The sequence below is a fragment of the Aythya marila genome, assembly GCF_965140915.1.
Source record: "Aythya marila genome assembly, chromosome: Z".
Classification (NCBI taxonomy): domain Eukaryota; kingdom Metazoa; phylum Chordata; class Aves; order Anseriformes; family Anatidae; genus Aythya; species Aythya marila.
Window position 1 is genome coordinate 48,344,244 of NC_139080.1, and position 16,928 is coordinate 48,361,171.

Sequence of the window (16,928 nt, forward strand, 5' to 3'; positions counted from 1 at the left end):
GTAAAGAATTTATTCTGAATATCTAATCTAAATCTACACACTTTTAGTTTAAAGCCATTACTCCTTGTCCTGTCACTTCAAACCCTGGCAAAGAGTCCCTGTCCTGCTTTCTTGTAGGCTCCCTTTAGGTACTGGAAGATTGCTATAAGACCTCCTCGTTGCTGAGAATGAAGTCCAGCCTAGCAGCTATCCTTGCTGGCACCTCTACAAGTGGTGGGAGTTGTCATCAACACACCCATGGAACCTCCTGTATTGCCTATGCCCTGCTGTGCTGTCCCTCCAACAGATATTGGGGTGATTGAAGCCCCCATGAGGACCAGGGCTTGTGAACATGAGGCTGTTTCTATATGTTTGTAGAGGGGCTCATCTGTGACCTGTAGCAGATCCCCGGGATAATGTCCCCTGTCCCTGGCCTCCCTGTAATCCTGACCAATCAGTTCCCAGTCAGTTCCTCACCCATCCCCAGGCAGAGTTGCATGCAGAGACTGGCCTAGGAGGGCCTCCAGCAAGGTGAGGGGAGGCAGGAAACAGGGGAAGAAAAAGTGAAACCAGTCAGTTTGTAGCTGCAGGACTTCTGCATGGCCTCAGCCCTGCCTGCATGCTGCCCAGGGCACCTGGCTGTGATGGCGAGGGACGCCGATGGAGACAAGGGATCTGAAACGGCTTCTCCCTGGAAAAGACGCATTTGCCTTTGATTGATGTCTGAGAGGGATAAGAATATAGTGATGATTACTTTCTATTCCATTAGTGAGTGACTAGGGAGGATATTAAATGGCAGATATTAAACTCAAACATTTAAAAATCTGCAGGATTGGATAACTTCCAGGAATTAGCCAAGGAGCTCTCTAAGCCATTAATGTGAAGAAGAAATTGAAAAGGTTGGAGAAAAGCCAATCTTTTAAAAGAGCAAATGGCATGACTGGTGTGCACTCGGGCCTGTGAACTTGACATCCATCACGGGGACAGAATTGGAGCGGCCGATACAGGTTGTAATTGGAAAGGGGTGAAAAGTCTCAGCCCCCACAGCACTGGTTAAAAATCAGATATAACCAGTGCTATGCAGAATGGCCATAACGCCCTGTGGAGTGGGGTGCCTAGGGCCCACAAAGACCAACTGTACATGGGGAAGTGCTGTCTGCGGGGAGCGCTTCGTGGTAGGCATCAAGATGGAGACCTCGAGTTCGGGCCAGCAGGGAGCTGAGGGCAGTGGGGTGCCAGGGCTGGTGGCAGAGCTGTGAGCGCTGTGTCTGAGGCTGACCGTGCACAGGCTCCCCATACCATGCTGTGCTGTGATCTCTTCCACGCACCTGCCAGCTCTCATGCATGAAGCTGGGAGCTGGTGCATTTGGGTCCTGTCTCCCATTGCCCCATAGGTAAGGCTGCGTCTCATGCGTCTTCATGGCTGTGTATCTGCTCGTGCATGTTAGTTGTTACTCTTTAGATGGTGTGAATCGGCCAAAAGTATTTTAAGCTGGGTTGGGAGAGTAATTTGTTTATTCCCATAGTGCTGTTCCTGCAGTGGATTCCAGTGCAACAGTAAATTAAAAATCAAAGCTGAGCAACCCTGCCTGTTATGCCTCAGACAAGGTATAGCTAAGGCAGCTGGTGGCTCACTTTTCATTTGCTTTTTGCTGTATCATAAAAAGGTGAACACTCACTTCAATAAATAGCACCAAGTTTGAGTTCTGGGTGGTTTGGTTACACACCCCTTCTTTCTCAGAAGCTCTTTCACTCTTTGTCATGTGCTGGTTTTACTTGTCTCAAGCTGGCCCAAGCTGCTACAAAATGGTTAAGTCAGACTCTTGCAAATTTTCAGGTTTAGTGTATGTCCTTGGGCTGTCTGCAGTTCTAGTTTAACAAAATCATTCAAATTCATTACAAGAAGAAGAGTTGAAATGTTCCACGAAGGCTATTAAATCAGAGAGACTGTGAGCTCGGCTCATTGTGAAGTGACACAAGGGACCAGACTTCCAGCTCCAGGTTTCCTAAAATAAACCCAGCATCTCATACTTTTCTCCTTAATGGCTGCAAGACTCCCAGGCAGGCAGAGCCAGCCTTTGTGTGCACAGCATCCATTGGGTAGGTTATCAGAGTGGCTGGTCAGTCATCTCCTTGTCCATCAGCACGAGGACCCTGCAGCACAAGCCTGCAGGCAGTGACATGGGACGCAGGGTATGGCACAGCCAGCCTTCTTCCCCTGCACCTCCCCGACACCCAGCACTGCCTAAAACTGCAGCAAAGCAGCTCCCTCCCACAGCTCGGCCATGAAAGGGTCTTTTCCAGGTGACACAAATCCTGAAAAGTCCCCCAAATGATTGTGAGGTTCTGCTCCTTCTGTACTAGGAATGCAAGGCAAAAGCAGTGCACGTTTTGGTGTGGCTGCAAACATGGTCTTAGCATTGATTTCTCGCAGCCTTCTGGAAGTTCCTTTATGGAATAATTTCCAGGCATGATATTGTGTTAATGGCATTATTTTGTGATCACATGCCAGCCATGTTCCAGAGGCCCTGTACACTGCCAGCAGGGCTGTGCATGGACTATGGTTCATGCTGTATGTAGAATAAATGTCAGGGCCCAGGCCGTGCTCGGTCATACGGACAGGGCTATGCTGTGCAAAGGGCAGCTGCAAGTCTGCACACGGACAGCCTAAAATACTTCGTTTCTGTTTCGCTGCTCAAGACCTCTGAATGAGAAAGCAGAACACAAATCTTCACGAGACATTTTTTTTTTTTCCTTTGGTCATGCCACGAGCTTCATTCTTGATTTCCTGAGTGCTGATGTAAGGTCTGTGTCTTGCAAGTGTGCTGTTTACAGTGTGTCAACCAGCTGTGCAGGCAGGGCCACAGATGTGCAGGCGATGATGTTTGCCACGGAAATCAGGGGGAAGCGTATGACTGTGTTTCTCCAGGGAGCTGACTTACTCTAGCGAGAGCTCAGTGACCCCTGGAAGAGGCTGGGGCCTCTGCGTGTGCAGGGTGAGCTGCTGCAAGCAGAGACGGAAGGAAGAGTGGGAGCCCCAGGGGAGCCAGCAGGCTAGAGGGGCCAGGGTGCCCCAACCATACCATGTGAAACAGATTTTTCTCTCCTTTCACTTCAGGTGCTGTAGATGTTGTTTGCCTGGGTTTTGACTCCAGGAAGAAGAGCAATGTGTGAAACCTTCAGCTTACTAATTATCATCATCATCATCTAACTGTTGTGTAAAATAACAAATATTTATTCCGCTTTTACTATGGTATAATTTTAACCAGACTTTGCGTTTGCAAATGAATGAGGTAGTGGGATCTTTCAGACATTTTACAAGCACAGATGCAATGATAACATCTAATTGCAGGGATCTGAGACTGTCTGACTGCAGATGGGATGCTATTAACCTCTTTATATCTGTTACAGATGTGTTAGAAAATTTCCAAGGCAGTGCAAAGCACTCTCCAAACCTGCATGGTGGAACAAATGCTTGGATCCTGACTCTGCAAGAATTTAATATGTGCTTAGGCTGATGCATTGCAAACAGTCCTGTTGCAACAGTACTTTCAAGGTACTTTCTTATATATAACTCACCTTATAAAAATAAATTGTTGAAGGAGTATCCTGAAGAGTAACCACAGCTTTAATGTACCTCATTTCAATATGAGCAATACTTCAGGTACCAGAACACTAATTACATTCAAATCCATGTCATACAGTAGGATACTGTATGAACAAGCTGATGTTGTCTGATGCATCATTTACTGCTGTAGCAGTCAATTGTTCTTTCCTTCCGAGTTATGCTTCCTGATTACTTTCAAATTTCAAAAGCAATACTTTCTATAGGTGGCTGCCAGAGGTATTCTCGGTACAGGCAAGAATCTCTGCAAACTCTCTGAAAGCCAAGGGCTTTCTAGGCAAAATATGGAAATTGTTTCACTATTTCCTTCTGTTTCTCTGAAGCAGCATTACTAGGCTCAGGTACGCAGGATCTATCCTATTCCGACTGCTTTGTACGCAGAAGGTAAATTAGAAAGAAATAAAGAGAAAGGTATGTAATTCATATTTAATATCAGAAAGTGATGACAAAAGGAGCTCTGGAAAGTTTTTAGGTGTGCTTAGCGAAGCAGTGACCAATAGCTACAAGTTCAGTCTTGCTGTACAGTGAGGCATGATGACCCGTCTGGTCATGACTGTGAGGGAAAAGCCAGTGCTAATAGACAGATTTCCACAGGATTCAAAAACTGGTGAAGAAGCTGAGTTTAGGAAACCTGAAAGAGCATAATCCACGGCTGACACCTTGTGAGCAGTACTGTTGGAGCTGCTTCCAAGTTATTTATTCACACACAAGCTAGCACAGGCACAGCAATCATTCCAGGCCTGGTGCTTTTTCTTAACAGCTCACTCATGAAAATACACTGAAAATCAGAAAGCAGCAAATGCTGCCCTGCTGCCTGTCAGGGCACCGAGCCAAAGCCACGGCCCTGACTTTGTGGTCATGTCGTCTTTCCTCCTGCTGATGGATTGCCAGGCTGCCAAGCAGAGAAAATGAAAACTAAGACTCACCAAACTCAAGTCTTTCTGAAAAATAAGTATCTTTTAATATGGAATTACAAAGACAATATGTAGGGACAGTCTAAGGGCATGCTTTTTCAGTCTTTTCAAAGGAAAACTGAATTTCAGGGAGCGATTATTTATTTATTTATTTATTTATTTATTTATTTATTTATTTATTTTTGTAGAAATTAGGCTGGGTTTAGCAAATGAGCTTTTACTCCAAGCTTGGCAGCCAACTTCACATTATAACATTGCTATTGCATACAAAACAAACAACCCCCCTTTTTAATATTGGCTCCCTTGTTTTAATGTTCTTTTACATTAACATTATCCACATTATGGTTGCACCTGAAGGAGTCAGTTAAAAGCAGGGCATCACAGTGCAGGAGAAAATATGGTTATATGGCAAGAGACCAACCCTGTCCTGAAGGTATGGCAAACTAAGGAGACAAGGCCAAGAAACAGTTTGAGAAATGAAATATTGTTGCAAGCTCTTCAACCTCAAGTTATAAACACAATAAATAAAATGTGAGTCAGGTTCACAAAAACAGTCATGAAGGTTGGTTTAAGGATCATGAGTTTTTTATTTTTAATTAGTGGATTCTTTTTTGAAAATATCAATCTAACAGTTCATTCACTTATAGCTTTTTTCTCAAGCTGTGAGAGTCAGAAAGCTTTAATTAAACAAACAAACAAACAAACAAACAACAACAAAAAAAAACATAGCTTCCCTTCAATAGTATGAATCAAACAATTGGACAGATTTAAAATGACAGAAAGCATACTGAGATTCAGCCACTCTGTTAATCCTGTTTTGCAGATGTGGAACTAGTCCAGGCACAGACAGATCTACTATTTTGCCCAGCATTACATATAATCTTGGACAGAGCCGGATGCCCTGGCATCCACATTATCAGACAAGTCTTCCTCTTTTGAAGAATTGAAATGACCAAATTCTACAGCCAGTTCCCTCTGTCAAATCATAATAAAGGTCTACTTGGCCAGCACCACCTTTAACCCTTGCTAGCATATGGTAAGCTGAATGTATAATTTTTGGATTTCTCTCCTTCAGTGATTATCATTTTTAGGGGATTGCTTTCCTGTTCTGAATGATCACTATTTGTCGTGCTCTCAGTGCAATGAGAGAAGATCTCTGTTGCAAGTTTAGTCTAGTTATTGTTATTTAAATATTGGTTCCAATGCCTGCAGATTTCCTTAGCTAGCCTTGAGCGAGCCACAACTCCAGATCTCTGTATCCTACACATTGGATGAGAGAAGAGTCAGTTGCAGTGGGAGTACTTTCGTGGCAGTGGTAAAAGATATGCATGTTTTCCTCCTATAATGTCCACACAAACTGGATCCAAGGAGAATTATATCTATAAAAAATATTTTATCATTCTTAGACTTTGACATATTCATCCAGGATGCTGACTGGAGGATCTCCACAAAAGTGTGAGACACAGTGAGTGACAGCAATCCTTCGAAAATATGCCCAGTTTAGCCACTAGAGGTCCATTTCACACAAAGCTTTTGCAGAGTACAGAAAAGACCGAATATGAGTTCGCAAACTTTAAGATCTAGCGATAATGAATCAATAAATGCATCTACAGTATTTTGCCTTAAGTGAATACTATAAGAAGACCACCCTAAAAAAATAAGGTGAATTTTTTCTCTGTCATAAGCATTTCTTGTGAAAGCCGGTAGACCTTTGCTTATTTTAGCATTTGTCTAGCAGATTACTAAACAAGAGATTAGATCAGTGTGCATCTGCTAGTAATTTGAATCATTTCTCCCCCCTAAATATGGAGGATGAAATCACTGTGCAGGATGATTCATGAAAGACCACTTTAGCATCCTTATCTCCTTCTCAGAAATTTTGGAGGCACAAAGGAGCTTGCTAATGGCCTCTCTTATCACTCTTAGACAAATTACAGTGTCAGAGCTGCATACTGGGAAATGAGATACTCTGACCTAAAATGAATTATCAAACCTGGAGTCATGAGGAGAGGAGTCACTGCTCAGTGAACTTGTCTGGGACTTTGAAGTACCTCTGCCTGCCCAGTTAAAGATTTGATATATGGCTTTGGGTAAACAACTACAAACAGACTTCAAGGGCAGAGATACGGTGGGTACAAGCTGAAGAGCAAAATTCTTAATCCTCAAGCCTCTCTATCTGTGCACCTCAGATTTCACTAGCGATGTTTCCAAAACTGAATTCCTGCCGACGTCAATGTCTAGAACAACATCAGACTGAGTGCTGCTGCTCCATAACTAAGCCAAACCTGCCCCCTAAAGCCAAGCCCCAAGAGCCTGCATGCACAGCCCATGTCTTTACAGCCAGACCCTGCACCATGTGCGGCTGTTCTGCCTAGGAAGGCCAGGGATGGAGGTGGAATTGTTCCTGCTGCCACATCCCTCACAGCTGGGCAGAAAAGTCCCTGCTCAGTGGTCCCACAAGTCCTGGTTTCCAGTCCCAGGGCTGCCAGCAGCTCTGCCTGGGAATGTCCTTGGTTCAAACCACGCACTACACTGGCATGGGCAGTACTTTACACCCTCTCTTTTCAGTCTGTACAGGTAGGCAGTAGGTAGTCCCTCTGCCCACCAAACCCCCAAATACCTTGGGCTTGAGAGAGTCTTGCTCAGAGACTCTGGCACATTCTGGTCCCCTTACTGAGGACCAATGCTTCCTTCACTCAGGGCTGTTTATTGCAGACCACATACCTGATCCTCGGAGTGTGTGTCAGAGGCCAGGAGTAAATCATAGCTGATGGACCTCATGCTGTTGGTGTGGATGCTAAATTTTTAATCACCAATAAAAGCATCTACCAGTGCTACTGTGCTGCCCCTCTGTTGTACTCAGGGTCATATACAAATTGTCTGGGGTCCGAGAGATTTTAGGTATCCACATTTTCTGAAGACAGCATCATACCCATGCCCTGAGTGGCAACTGATTACAATGTATGCTTCAAATGAAGGCTACCTGGCACCTCCTCCTTCTGTACACCTATCTGTCATTCCCCGCACACCCCAGATGAACTCATGATGCATAGAGGGAAACCTGTGATTTGTGTGCTTGCTCCAAAATCCCATGCTGACTGACTGAGGAATACAGCTACTTGACAGAATGACAAGAAACTACAAGACAGGAACAAGAGAAGGCTAAAATGTGAAAAGCAACCAAAGAATAATGAATACTTGGCCAGTTGGTATACACACGTTTCAATAAAATTAGCTAAAACTATCCCAGTGAATTTTGAGACGAACTGAATAAAACTCTTCACTAGTAAACTGTGACAGCCAAGAATAGTAGTCCTACTACAGGAACTTAAAAATCAGTAACTCCCAGTTGGCCTTCTATTCAGGACTGGACTGCATCTAAATGTTAGGTTATATTTTGGCACATATATTAACTGTCATCACTTTCTTTTTGTAACTGTATCTATCAAAGGGTGCAGCTTTGGGGGTGGGGGGGGGCATTCAGGGCACACTTCTCACTATGGCCATGGAGCAGTAGCTTAATTTACCTCTTTATAGCTTAAGTAAATGCCTCTGTTTAAGGTGGGTGAGGGGGAAAGAGAAAATATGTTCATTTGCTGTGGCTTATGGTCAGGGAAAGTATGCAGAACTGTCTTGGCAGGTAACAATGGCAAGTAAAGATTTCTGCTATTCTCACTTTTCTGTTTGTTTTAAAGGAAAGGATTATGATAAACTAACTCATCAGGCCTCATGTCTAAACTGCTTATATATAAGCCACTTTCATAGTGCTTTTTGAAGATGGGAAAATACAATCAGAGAAGCTTGGAGTTCATTTACGATCTAGGCTGATCATGTAAGTCTCCATTCTGAAGTTGTCTGTTTCACTACACCCATGACAGAAGACACAAAAGGACTAATGAATGACCAGATTATTTTGGTCAGTCAAGCACATCTCTTCAATAATGTTTGATTAGACAATTTTATGCTGAGATACAAGAGGCACTCACTGTAGGGCCACCCATCTGCTTTCTTTGTGAATTACATTTCTTCATGCTGCAGAATTACCCAGTAAAATTAATAATTATGTCAGCATCTGGACTGAGGGAAGACTGTGTTCTTCTTTCATTATAACATACAGCTCAGAGATCTTCTCAAGCATTTGATTTTTAGCTCTTGTTTTCATCCATAGGAAAGTTCAGTGTAAGACAAAATAAAAATCATATTCTTTAACATTGTGCTGACCAAGTTATATTCAGCTGTCCAAAATTCTCTTTGGCATCTTAAGGAGCCATCAGCACTGGGAAAGCTGACATTGTCACTCAAAGAGGTCTTTAATAGCTTCTGGTTGGGCTGGAGAGTGAGCAGAGCAAGACTGTTTTTCAGTATCTTTGTTCTACTAGAAGAGAGGGGCCCCTGTGCAACAGATTAATGGATATGGCAGAAGAAATATGTGAAGGAACTAAGGGAAGTGCAGATGAAAAACAGCTACACCACAAGAAATTCTTGGTCTTATTTGTAACTGAGCCTCACTTGAGACTATTATTGGCACAAACCAGAGCCCTCCAGTGCTGTGTGGATGGAGGCTCAGAACCTGGGATTTTTGATGCTTGGATTTGCCCCTGTTCTTCCGGCTTGCGTTATTAGCAAACACTATTTTTAGTGTCACTTATGTAATTTACTAAACTTGAGTGTCTGTCTGAAGTCACCCTCCTAAGCAAGGTTTCCGGGCATTCCTGGATAAAGGTATGCACTCAGGGATAGTAAATCTGCCACTGCAGGCTTCCTGGCAAGCAGACTTCAATTGAACATGCATGCACAATCTGTCCAATCTGGCTTAAAAACATAGGACTTTCTGAGCTGGGTGTTATGCAGCCGTGGTGCATATGGGCTGTGAATGTGTCTAGGATTTCCAGCCATTCAGCAGCCAGTCAGAGCTGCTGTGAATGCACAATAAGGTTTCAGTTGCTGGACCTGCAGACACGTAGAAATCCCAGGAAAGGACTGATCCTGAAAAGTCTGGCCTGATAATACTTTGATCTGAAAGAAAGAAAGCAAGAAAACCTGGCATTCAGCACATCTTAATGAAAAACAACAACAAAAACACCAAAAGAAACACCACCAAAAACAAATAACAGGAGAAGGAGGAGGAAGAGGAGAGGAGGAGAAGAAGAGGAAGAAGAAGAAGAGGAGGAAGAAGAACAAGGAGAAGGAAACAGAAAAAATCCACCATTCCTCCCAGAGTTTCTGAGGGGTTCCCAGGCAGGGGTCATGCTGAAGCAGCAGGTCCCCTGGCACTTTGTCCACCACCCCCTGTGAGCTGCTTCAGACTGTCCTGCTCTCTGGTGGGTATGAATTATGAAGATTTTGGCATAAGGAGGCTAGGTAGTACCTAGCCCAGGCATATGATCTTTGCACATTTGCAGCTTTGCACAGTCTGAATACAGAATGCATGATGCAAGACTGTATTTTTTTCTGCATTTTCCTTTTTTTTTTTTTTTTGAGAGGCACACTACAGTTGGTGTCTTGAGAACATAAGTTGGTGTGCTGCTAAGTTTTTGAAGATAAAGATGAAAAGGAAAGCCTCTTCTGTCTGTAAATACATCAGTGACTCCTGGTGGGCAGAGATAGGCAGAAGATGCATGTCTTGTTTAGAACACGAAACCCAAATATGCAGTGCTCTTTAAGACAATACATTTGACTACCCTTAACTCAGGCACCACACAGCTAGATAAACGAAGTATAAGAATGTAAGCAACCACATAAGAAATCATTTGCAAGGAGGAAAAAGTGCTTGAGCCTCGAGCTTTCTGAATACTTCTGTTTGATTGTGTCAATGAAGGCCAATGAAGGCTTATCTGCCCTCATTGCAAAAAAAAAAAAAAAAAAAAAAAAAAAGCACGTTGTTTGGGGTGAGAAGGGGATGAAGGAGCCTTCTTAATCAACCAGTTTCAAGGACGGTCAGCTGTGTGCAGAACCCAAACAGGAGGCTTCATCAGTTGGGCAATGCCAGATTGCAAGGTGCGGCAGCCAGCGATGTCTGTTTACATTGCCAGGTAGGGGTGTCTGCTCCTCTGCAGCAAAACCAGGCAGGGAATGCAGAAACGCTCCAGTGTGAGCTGCTGGGTGCAGTATTTCTCCCCTTCCCTTGGCCTCTGCGGTAGTTGGCACTTCCTCTAAGAGGGCCCTTACCCGGTCCAAGTATGTGTTTTCAAAATTAGCTCTTTCAACATTCCACCTATATAAAAGGAAAGAGTTGACTAAAAATAGCCACCCTGTATAAAACCTCTAAAGCACTCCTTTCTTTTCTTAGAGCAGGAGAGAAACATTCATCTATTATTAGAAAGGCGCTCCTCTGTTATTAGATCAACACTTCTGGTTTCTTGCTTTATTTTAAGATTAGCATCTGCAGGAGGAAAAATGCACTAGTGGTGTGGATTCAGCAACACTTACAAACAAACACTTCTGGCTACACACAAACACTCGATGCAGCATGCCATTGTCGAAACAAAACCTCAAACAACCAAAATTAATGCAAGAGGTACTCTAGCTCTTTTTAGCTCAAAACCTGAACAGATGACAGAAGTGGAGGCTCTGCGCTCAGCTGCAGTACATCCTGTAATAATAAGGTCTATGTAGCCAAATAAGTGGTGTCCTTCCTACAGCACTTCAGTTATATTTGTAGGAATACTCCATTTTTAAATAAAACTGTAAAACACTTAATGTAGATGAATACTGCTTCTATTTCCACAGTGTCATTTTCAACCCTGACTTGTAATGTGCAGGTTTATTTATTTTGGAAAAAGAAGGCACTACAGAAAGTCTTAATTCCCTTATTTCTCATTAAGTTGATACCTAAGTTGATACCTATAAAGTAACCATTGTTGATACCGTAAGTCTTTGATACCTATAAATCAGGGGTGTTTGGTTTTGGCAGGTGACATTTCTGTGGTTAAAGTGCCACCGAGCAAAGAGTATCGGCAGAGGGAGCTCTCTGCCTTACTCCTTCAAACCTGCAGGTTTCACCGAGAGGTTTTTGGTTTCATTTTTATCTTCTGAGACGCAGTATTTGGAGAAAAAGGTTGCTGGGTGAGGACAATAGGGCTGACCAGGTGGAGGACTGGAACAGGAAGAGAAGTTCTGATGGTTTTGAAAAGATTTCGGGTTGGAGGTGCTCCACCTATACCGAAAGGAGAAGTAGTATCTCTCGGTGAAAAGCATCTTTCAGATGGGAACTCCAGGCATGCAGCAGGAGCCAGGAAAGCACCAGACAGGCTGAAGTGTCCCAAGTCTGGGACAGCTGCTACCTTGCTAGCTTGCTTTTTCCAGTGCAGAAGTCTGGATTCTCCTCTCCCTTAGGCAAAAGTGATGTCTGCTGCTTTTTGCTTGGCAGTATGTTACTATGTTACTCACTTAACTGTGACAAAATCATGTGTATTACCAGCAAAACAAGGGAATAATCTATCTGCTGTCGTGTCTGCTATTTCCTGCATTTTCCTGCATTTCCTGCATTACATTGCCTTTGTCGTAACTGAATACATTATTATTTCCCTGATACTCTGCATCTGACTTTTTATAAGATTAGGAGGCTGTTTTCCCGTTTTCTGTTTTAAGGGCTTTCTTCATCGAAGAAACACTGATTTTTTGTTTTGTTTTGTTTTCTTGTTTTCTTTTTCCCATAAGCTTTCACCAGAAACATTAAGGGGATGAGATCAGGCACTGAATCTAGGCATCATATGCCTTTGGGCTGGCAATTATTTTTTGTAGAAGTAGTATTTTACAAGTCCACCAGAGGTCAGAGTTTTACTTTGAATGCAGCATCACGTTTGTCTGAGAGGTGTTTGTTCATATGCTGTAGCTGCCGGTAAAAAACCCAAGAGCTTTAGGCCAACTATTTTTTTTTTTTTTTTTTTTTTTTATTGCTATGGAAGTGGCACTGGCATTATACCGGTGCTGTCAAATTTAATGTCAAAATCCACTTATTCTTGCCTGAGTAGGACTGCCAAGTGATATTCCCACCCTGATCTGCAGGATGGTTTCCAGCACTCAGCAGCTGATCCAGCAGAGAACTGGTGCCTCTCAGCTTCCCATCAAATGCACAGACCATACGGGGCTGCATTTGCAGGAGTGAATTTTGGTGCTTAGCATTGGGCTTGTAAGTGCACTGGGGACACTTACATCCACCTGAGCGTGCTCAAGCGTCCTAGGACAATGGGGGGTGTAACTTCCACTGCCAGAGCAAAACATTCAGCACACTTACTTGGGTGTTTGTGGGCAGCAATGCTAAAAAGTGAAAAAGATGGATTTCTTTTTTCCTATATATTAAAGACACGGGAGGCAAAGACCAAGAAAGTGAGCAGTGGAGCATGATGTCCATGGAAGCTGGAGTTTGCTCTGCAGACAACGAAGCCCGAGGAGCTGACTGCTTCAAAACCTGAGGAAAAAGAGGGACGGGACCAGGGGCAGGCACAGCTCCTTCCTGCACCCCCGGGGCTGCTTGGGAGGCCCAGTGTTGGCACCCTGGTTTGAAACGAGCTGGACCAGCTGTCTGGCCATGCCCTGTGGCCTTCGGCACCGTCTGTGCCAGGAGAGACGGGAACGACGGCGCGATGTGAGCGCTGCTGTGAGGGGAAGCCCTGACGCCAAGGCTTTTAGGCAAGACATGGAGGCCTAAGTGTGGAAGGGCGGTTGTACCAATACGCCTGCACGCCTGGGGTTGTTACTTCGGTGCTTACACGTGTTAACCTACTGCATCTGCTACAGGCTGCTGGGCCTGATTTCTGCCCGTTTTAAGCACCTTTGGTTTCCACCGTGAGGGGAAGGGCACTGAAACCACAGCCGCAGCCGGGCAGCGGGGCACTGCTGGGCTCCCCACACGCCTCACGGCACCCGGCTGCCTGCAGCGGGTGCTGGGCTCGGTGGGGCGCTTTCTGGGGGATATATGGGGGTGCACTCAGTGTGTGTATGTGGCAGGGAGGTGCTTTTAAACGCCAAGGGGCCGGCTGCTCGCCCGGCTCCTCACACACCCGTGCGCGCTCCCGCTGCCGCCGCCCCCCCCTCCTCCATTTTCCCTCCCCCCTCCCGGCCGCGCGCGGGCTTCCCCGCCCGGCGCGTGCCCCCGCCGCCCCTCCCCCGCCCCACGTGTCCTGCCGGCACGAGCCGCCCGCTCCCTCCCGCCCTCCGCCGGCGCGCGCCTATTAGCATGACAAAAGCCCCCTCCCCCTTCCCCGCCGCCGGCCAATGGGAGCGCGGCATCCGCCGGCAGCTGCCGGCGCCGCGGCCGCGCGGGCTATAAATAGGGGCGGGCGGCGAGCGGGCGGCGCAGAGCCGCTCGGATCGGCGGGTGGCGCGGAGCGGAGCCGAGCGCAGCACAGCGGGAGGCTCGGTGCCGGCTGGGAGCGATCGGCGCCGCCGCGGCTTGTCCTTATCCACCCGCTGCTATGACTCTGGAGGAGACCCACGGACAGGAGCCAGTGCCCGCGGGCAGCGACTGGTAGGTAGTGGCGGCGGTGGGGCGGCGGTTGGGCGGCCGTTGCGGCGGTTGGGCGGCGGTGAGGCCGTTGGCGCCGCGCTGACTGACTGACCGTGCCCGTCTCCCCCCGCAGGATGCAGGGCGCCGGCAAGGCCCTCCACGAGCTGCTGGTGTCGGCGCAGCGCCGCGGCTGCCTCACGGCAGGCGTCTACGAGTCGGCCAAGCTGATGAATGTGTAAGTAGGGCGGCGGGGGCCGGGCCGGGCCGGGCTGGGCTTGTCGGGGGGCTGCAGCACGGTCCGCAGAGCCTAACGCCGCGCCTCGCCTCTTGCAGCGACCCCGACAATGTGGCTTTCTGCGTGCTGGCGGCCGATGAGGAGGACGAGGGGGATATCGCCCTGCAGATCCACTTCACCCTCATCCAGGCCTTCTGCTGCGAGAACGACATCGACATCGTGCGGGTCAACGACGTGACCAAGCTGGCGGCGGTCGTGGGGCCCAGTGAGGAGGATGGGGAACCGCGGGACCTCCACTGCATCCTCATTACGGTGGGTGTCCCCGGGTGGCGAGGGGCTGGGGGGGGGCTCTCTGCGCTGCTGCTTGCAGCACAGCCTCTGCACAGGGTGGCCACGCTGCCTGCAGGTGGCTGGATCCTCTTCTGGGCAGAGAAAGGGGACTTGGCACATGTGCCTGAGAGCCAATCTGCTGAGTAGTAGTAGGCTACGTTTCTCGTAACTGTGGATTTCCTCTGCCCGCAAGGGTGACAGCTCTGCTTCCTGCTTTCCCCGTGCTGGGACAGAAGCTATCTGAAAATACCTCACTTACTAAGTCAATGCTTCTGTAAATAATGTAATGACTTCAGCTGGCAGGCAGTTCTCATGGTGTGCAACTTTTTTTTTTTCCTCTTGCAGAACCCAAATGAGGATGGCTGGAAGGACCCAGCTCTAGAAAAGCTGAACTTCTTTTGTGAAGAGAGCCGAAATGTCAATGAGTGGGTGCCAACTATCACCCTGCCCGAGTGATGGTGACCCAGCGCACCGGGGAGGCTGAAACCTTTGTTGCATTCTCAACGTGGTGTTGGTTCACCGAAGTGTGCAACAAGCTGCTGATTCCATGGATTAGCCTGGTCAAGAGACTGGATTAAGGTCACTCAGACTGGCATGCAGTGGGCTCTTACAGAGGAGAAAGAGGAAAAGAACAGCTCACCCCACCAGTGAGCCTCAGTAGGCTGCAGCTGCGGCGGGGAGGCTGGCATACCATGGAACTGAAACAAGTATTGCAAGTTTCCTGGTCGAGAGGAGCTGTTTCAGAAGACAGAGAAAGTTGGGGGAAGTGGGCCAAAACTTTACAGAAGGACTGGACAGAGTGCTGTAACTAGAACTGTTGGCACTGTCTATAAAACACGGAGAAAAGGAAGTTCCAGTATTTGATGGACTATTAGAGGCTGATTACTAAGGGGGATATAGAGACTCTTAAAGCAGACAGACTTCAACAGGCCTCTGGGCTGCTCTGCAGAACTGGTTTAATAATGCAATAATTTTTATTGAAATATTTGCTGCTATTGAAGCTTTCATAATAAATTTTTGACAATTAATTTCTGGGAGTGTCTTGCTTACTGGGTGGGGAAGCATGTCACTGAAATACCACTCATATTTTGCTCGTGGGCTGTAGTCAAAGGTATATACCACAGCAACGGGGCCATTGCTCAAACACTTTCTCTCCCAGGTCAGCTGAATGAAGAGCTATGCTTTCCAAGTTGATAATTCAACCTTTCACCCTCTGCAACAGCTGCTTATCGCAACAGCTTGCAAGACTAAGGAGCTGCATGCTTAATGAGCTCACTTATTGTAATAGGTGGTCTTTCTAGTCTGCTGAAGGAACACAATACATGTTAGGAACATGGATTTTCTGGAATACAGACCTCCAGTAAATGGCATCATTACTTGCTGAATATGACTTACTCATTCAGAGCTGCAGTGTTGCCACTTGACAGAAGCAGTTTAGACATGATGGGGGCTTGCAGAACTCCTTAGATGTCAAATACATCTTACACTTGCTTTGACTAGAATGACATAGTTAGACTGAAAACTAGCTAATAGAGAATAAACATCACATCTGCCACAAGCTGCCCTCTGATTGCCATATGCTCCAACAATAGGAGCTGTCACTCCAGAAGGCAATTTTGTGAAAGTGAATTGCACGACAACTCCAAATTAAGTCCAAAACAATTTAAGGATGGGGTGGCCTTTCTCAGAGATCTTGTCATGAAAAATTAATATGGGGGGACCAATTTTTCTCTATGTGAAAAGGGAAAAAAATATCATCCCATTTCTGTGCAGAGTCTAAATCAGTGCCCCAGTGTCTGACGTTAAAATGGCATAGTACCGATCCCTTCTCCTGAGAGCAAGAATGCTAGACTATTCACTTCCTCTGCAGGCACTAAAAATACTCAGTTATTAGAATTGTGTTTCCTCTGGCCGGGCTTGCAGAGATTGACAGTAGCACTTGCTGAAAAGTGGTAATTTCTACTGGGTGTGTGCGAACAGTTGCAGTTTCTGGTAAGCAGCTTGCTCTTGGTTTCATTGTTCCTGATAGGGGAAGTTCAAATTCAATTCTAGCTTTCCTGGAATATGCCCAGTGGTGTACTAGGTCGGCCTTTGTTACTGTGTCATGAGGGACTGCATGAAGCAACAGAACCAGGAGTTCAGGCTGAAGATGAAACTCTGCAGCTCTCAGACCTGCAACTGTTACTTGTGGAGCTTAGGGCTCAGGTGGCCTGAGTTTCCACTGGTGCGCATCAACTGGTGCCCCTCTGCTCCAGCACTTCGAGGAAAGTCGCACCCAGGAGCTAAGAGGGTAAATGGTTCCTGCAACTGTGATGGGCACTGACAGAAACTGCTTTTAAGGCAATTGCCTTGATACAGAGAAAATGCCAGGTCCAGATGCTGTAATTTATTATGTTT

At 46.3% G+C, this 16,928-nt stretch overlaps 1 protein-coding gene across 1 annotated transcript; it reads left to right on the plus strand.

Moving 5' to 3' along the window:
• The first annotated feature begins 13,830 nt into the window (after window positions 1–13,830).
• GADD45G (growth arrest and DNA damage inducible gamma) lies at window positions 13,831–15,563 on the plus strand. The gene is made up of 4 exons (XM_082782849.1): window positions 13,831–13,987; window positions 14,100–14,201; window positions 14,300–14,513; window positions 14,877–15,563. The coding sequence occupies exons 1-4, from the start codon at window positions 13,935–13,937 to the stop codon at window positions 14,985–14,987; spliced, it is 480 nt and encodes a 159-aa protein (XP_082638975.1). The 5' UTR covers window positions 13,831–13,934; the 3' UTR covers window positions 14,988–15,563.
• The last annotated feature ends 1,365 nt before the right edge of the window (window positions 15,564–16,928 follow it).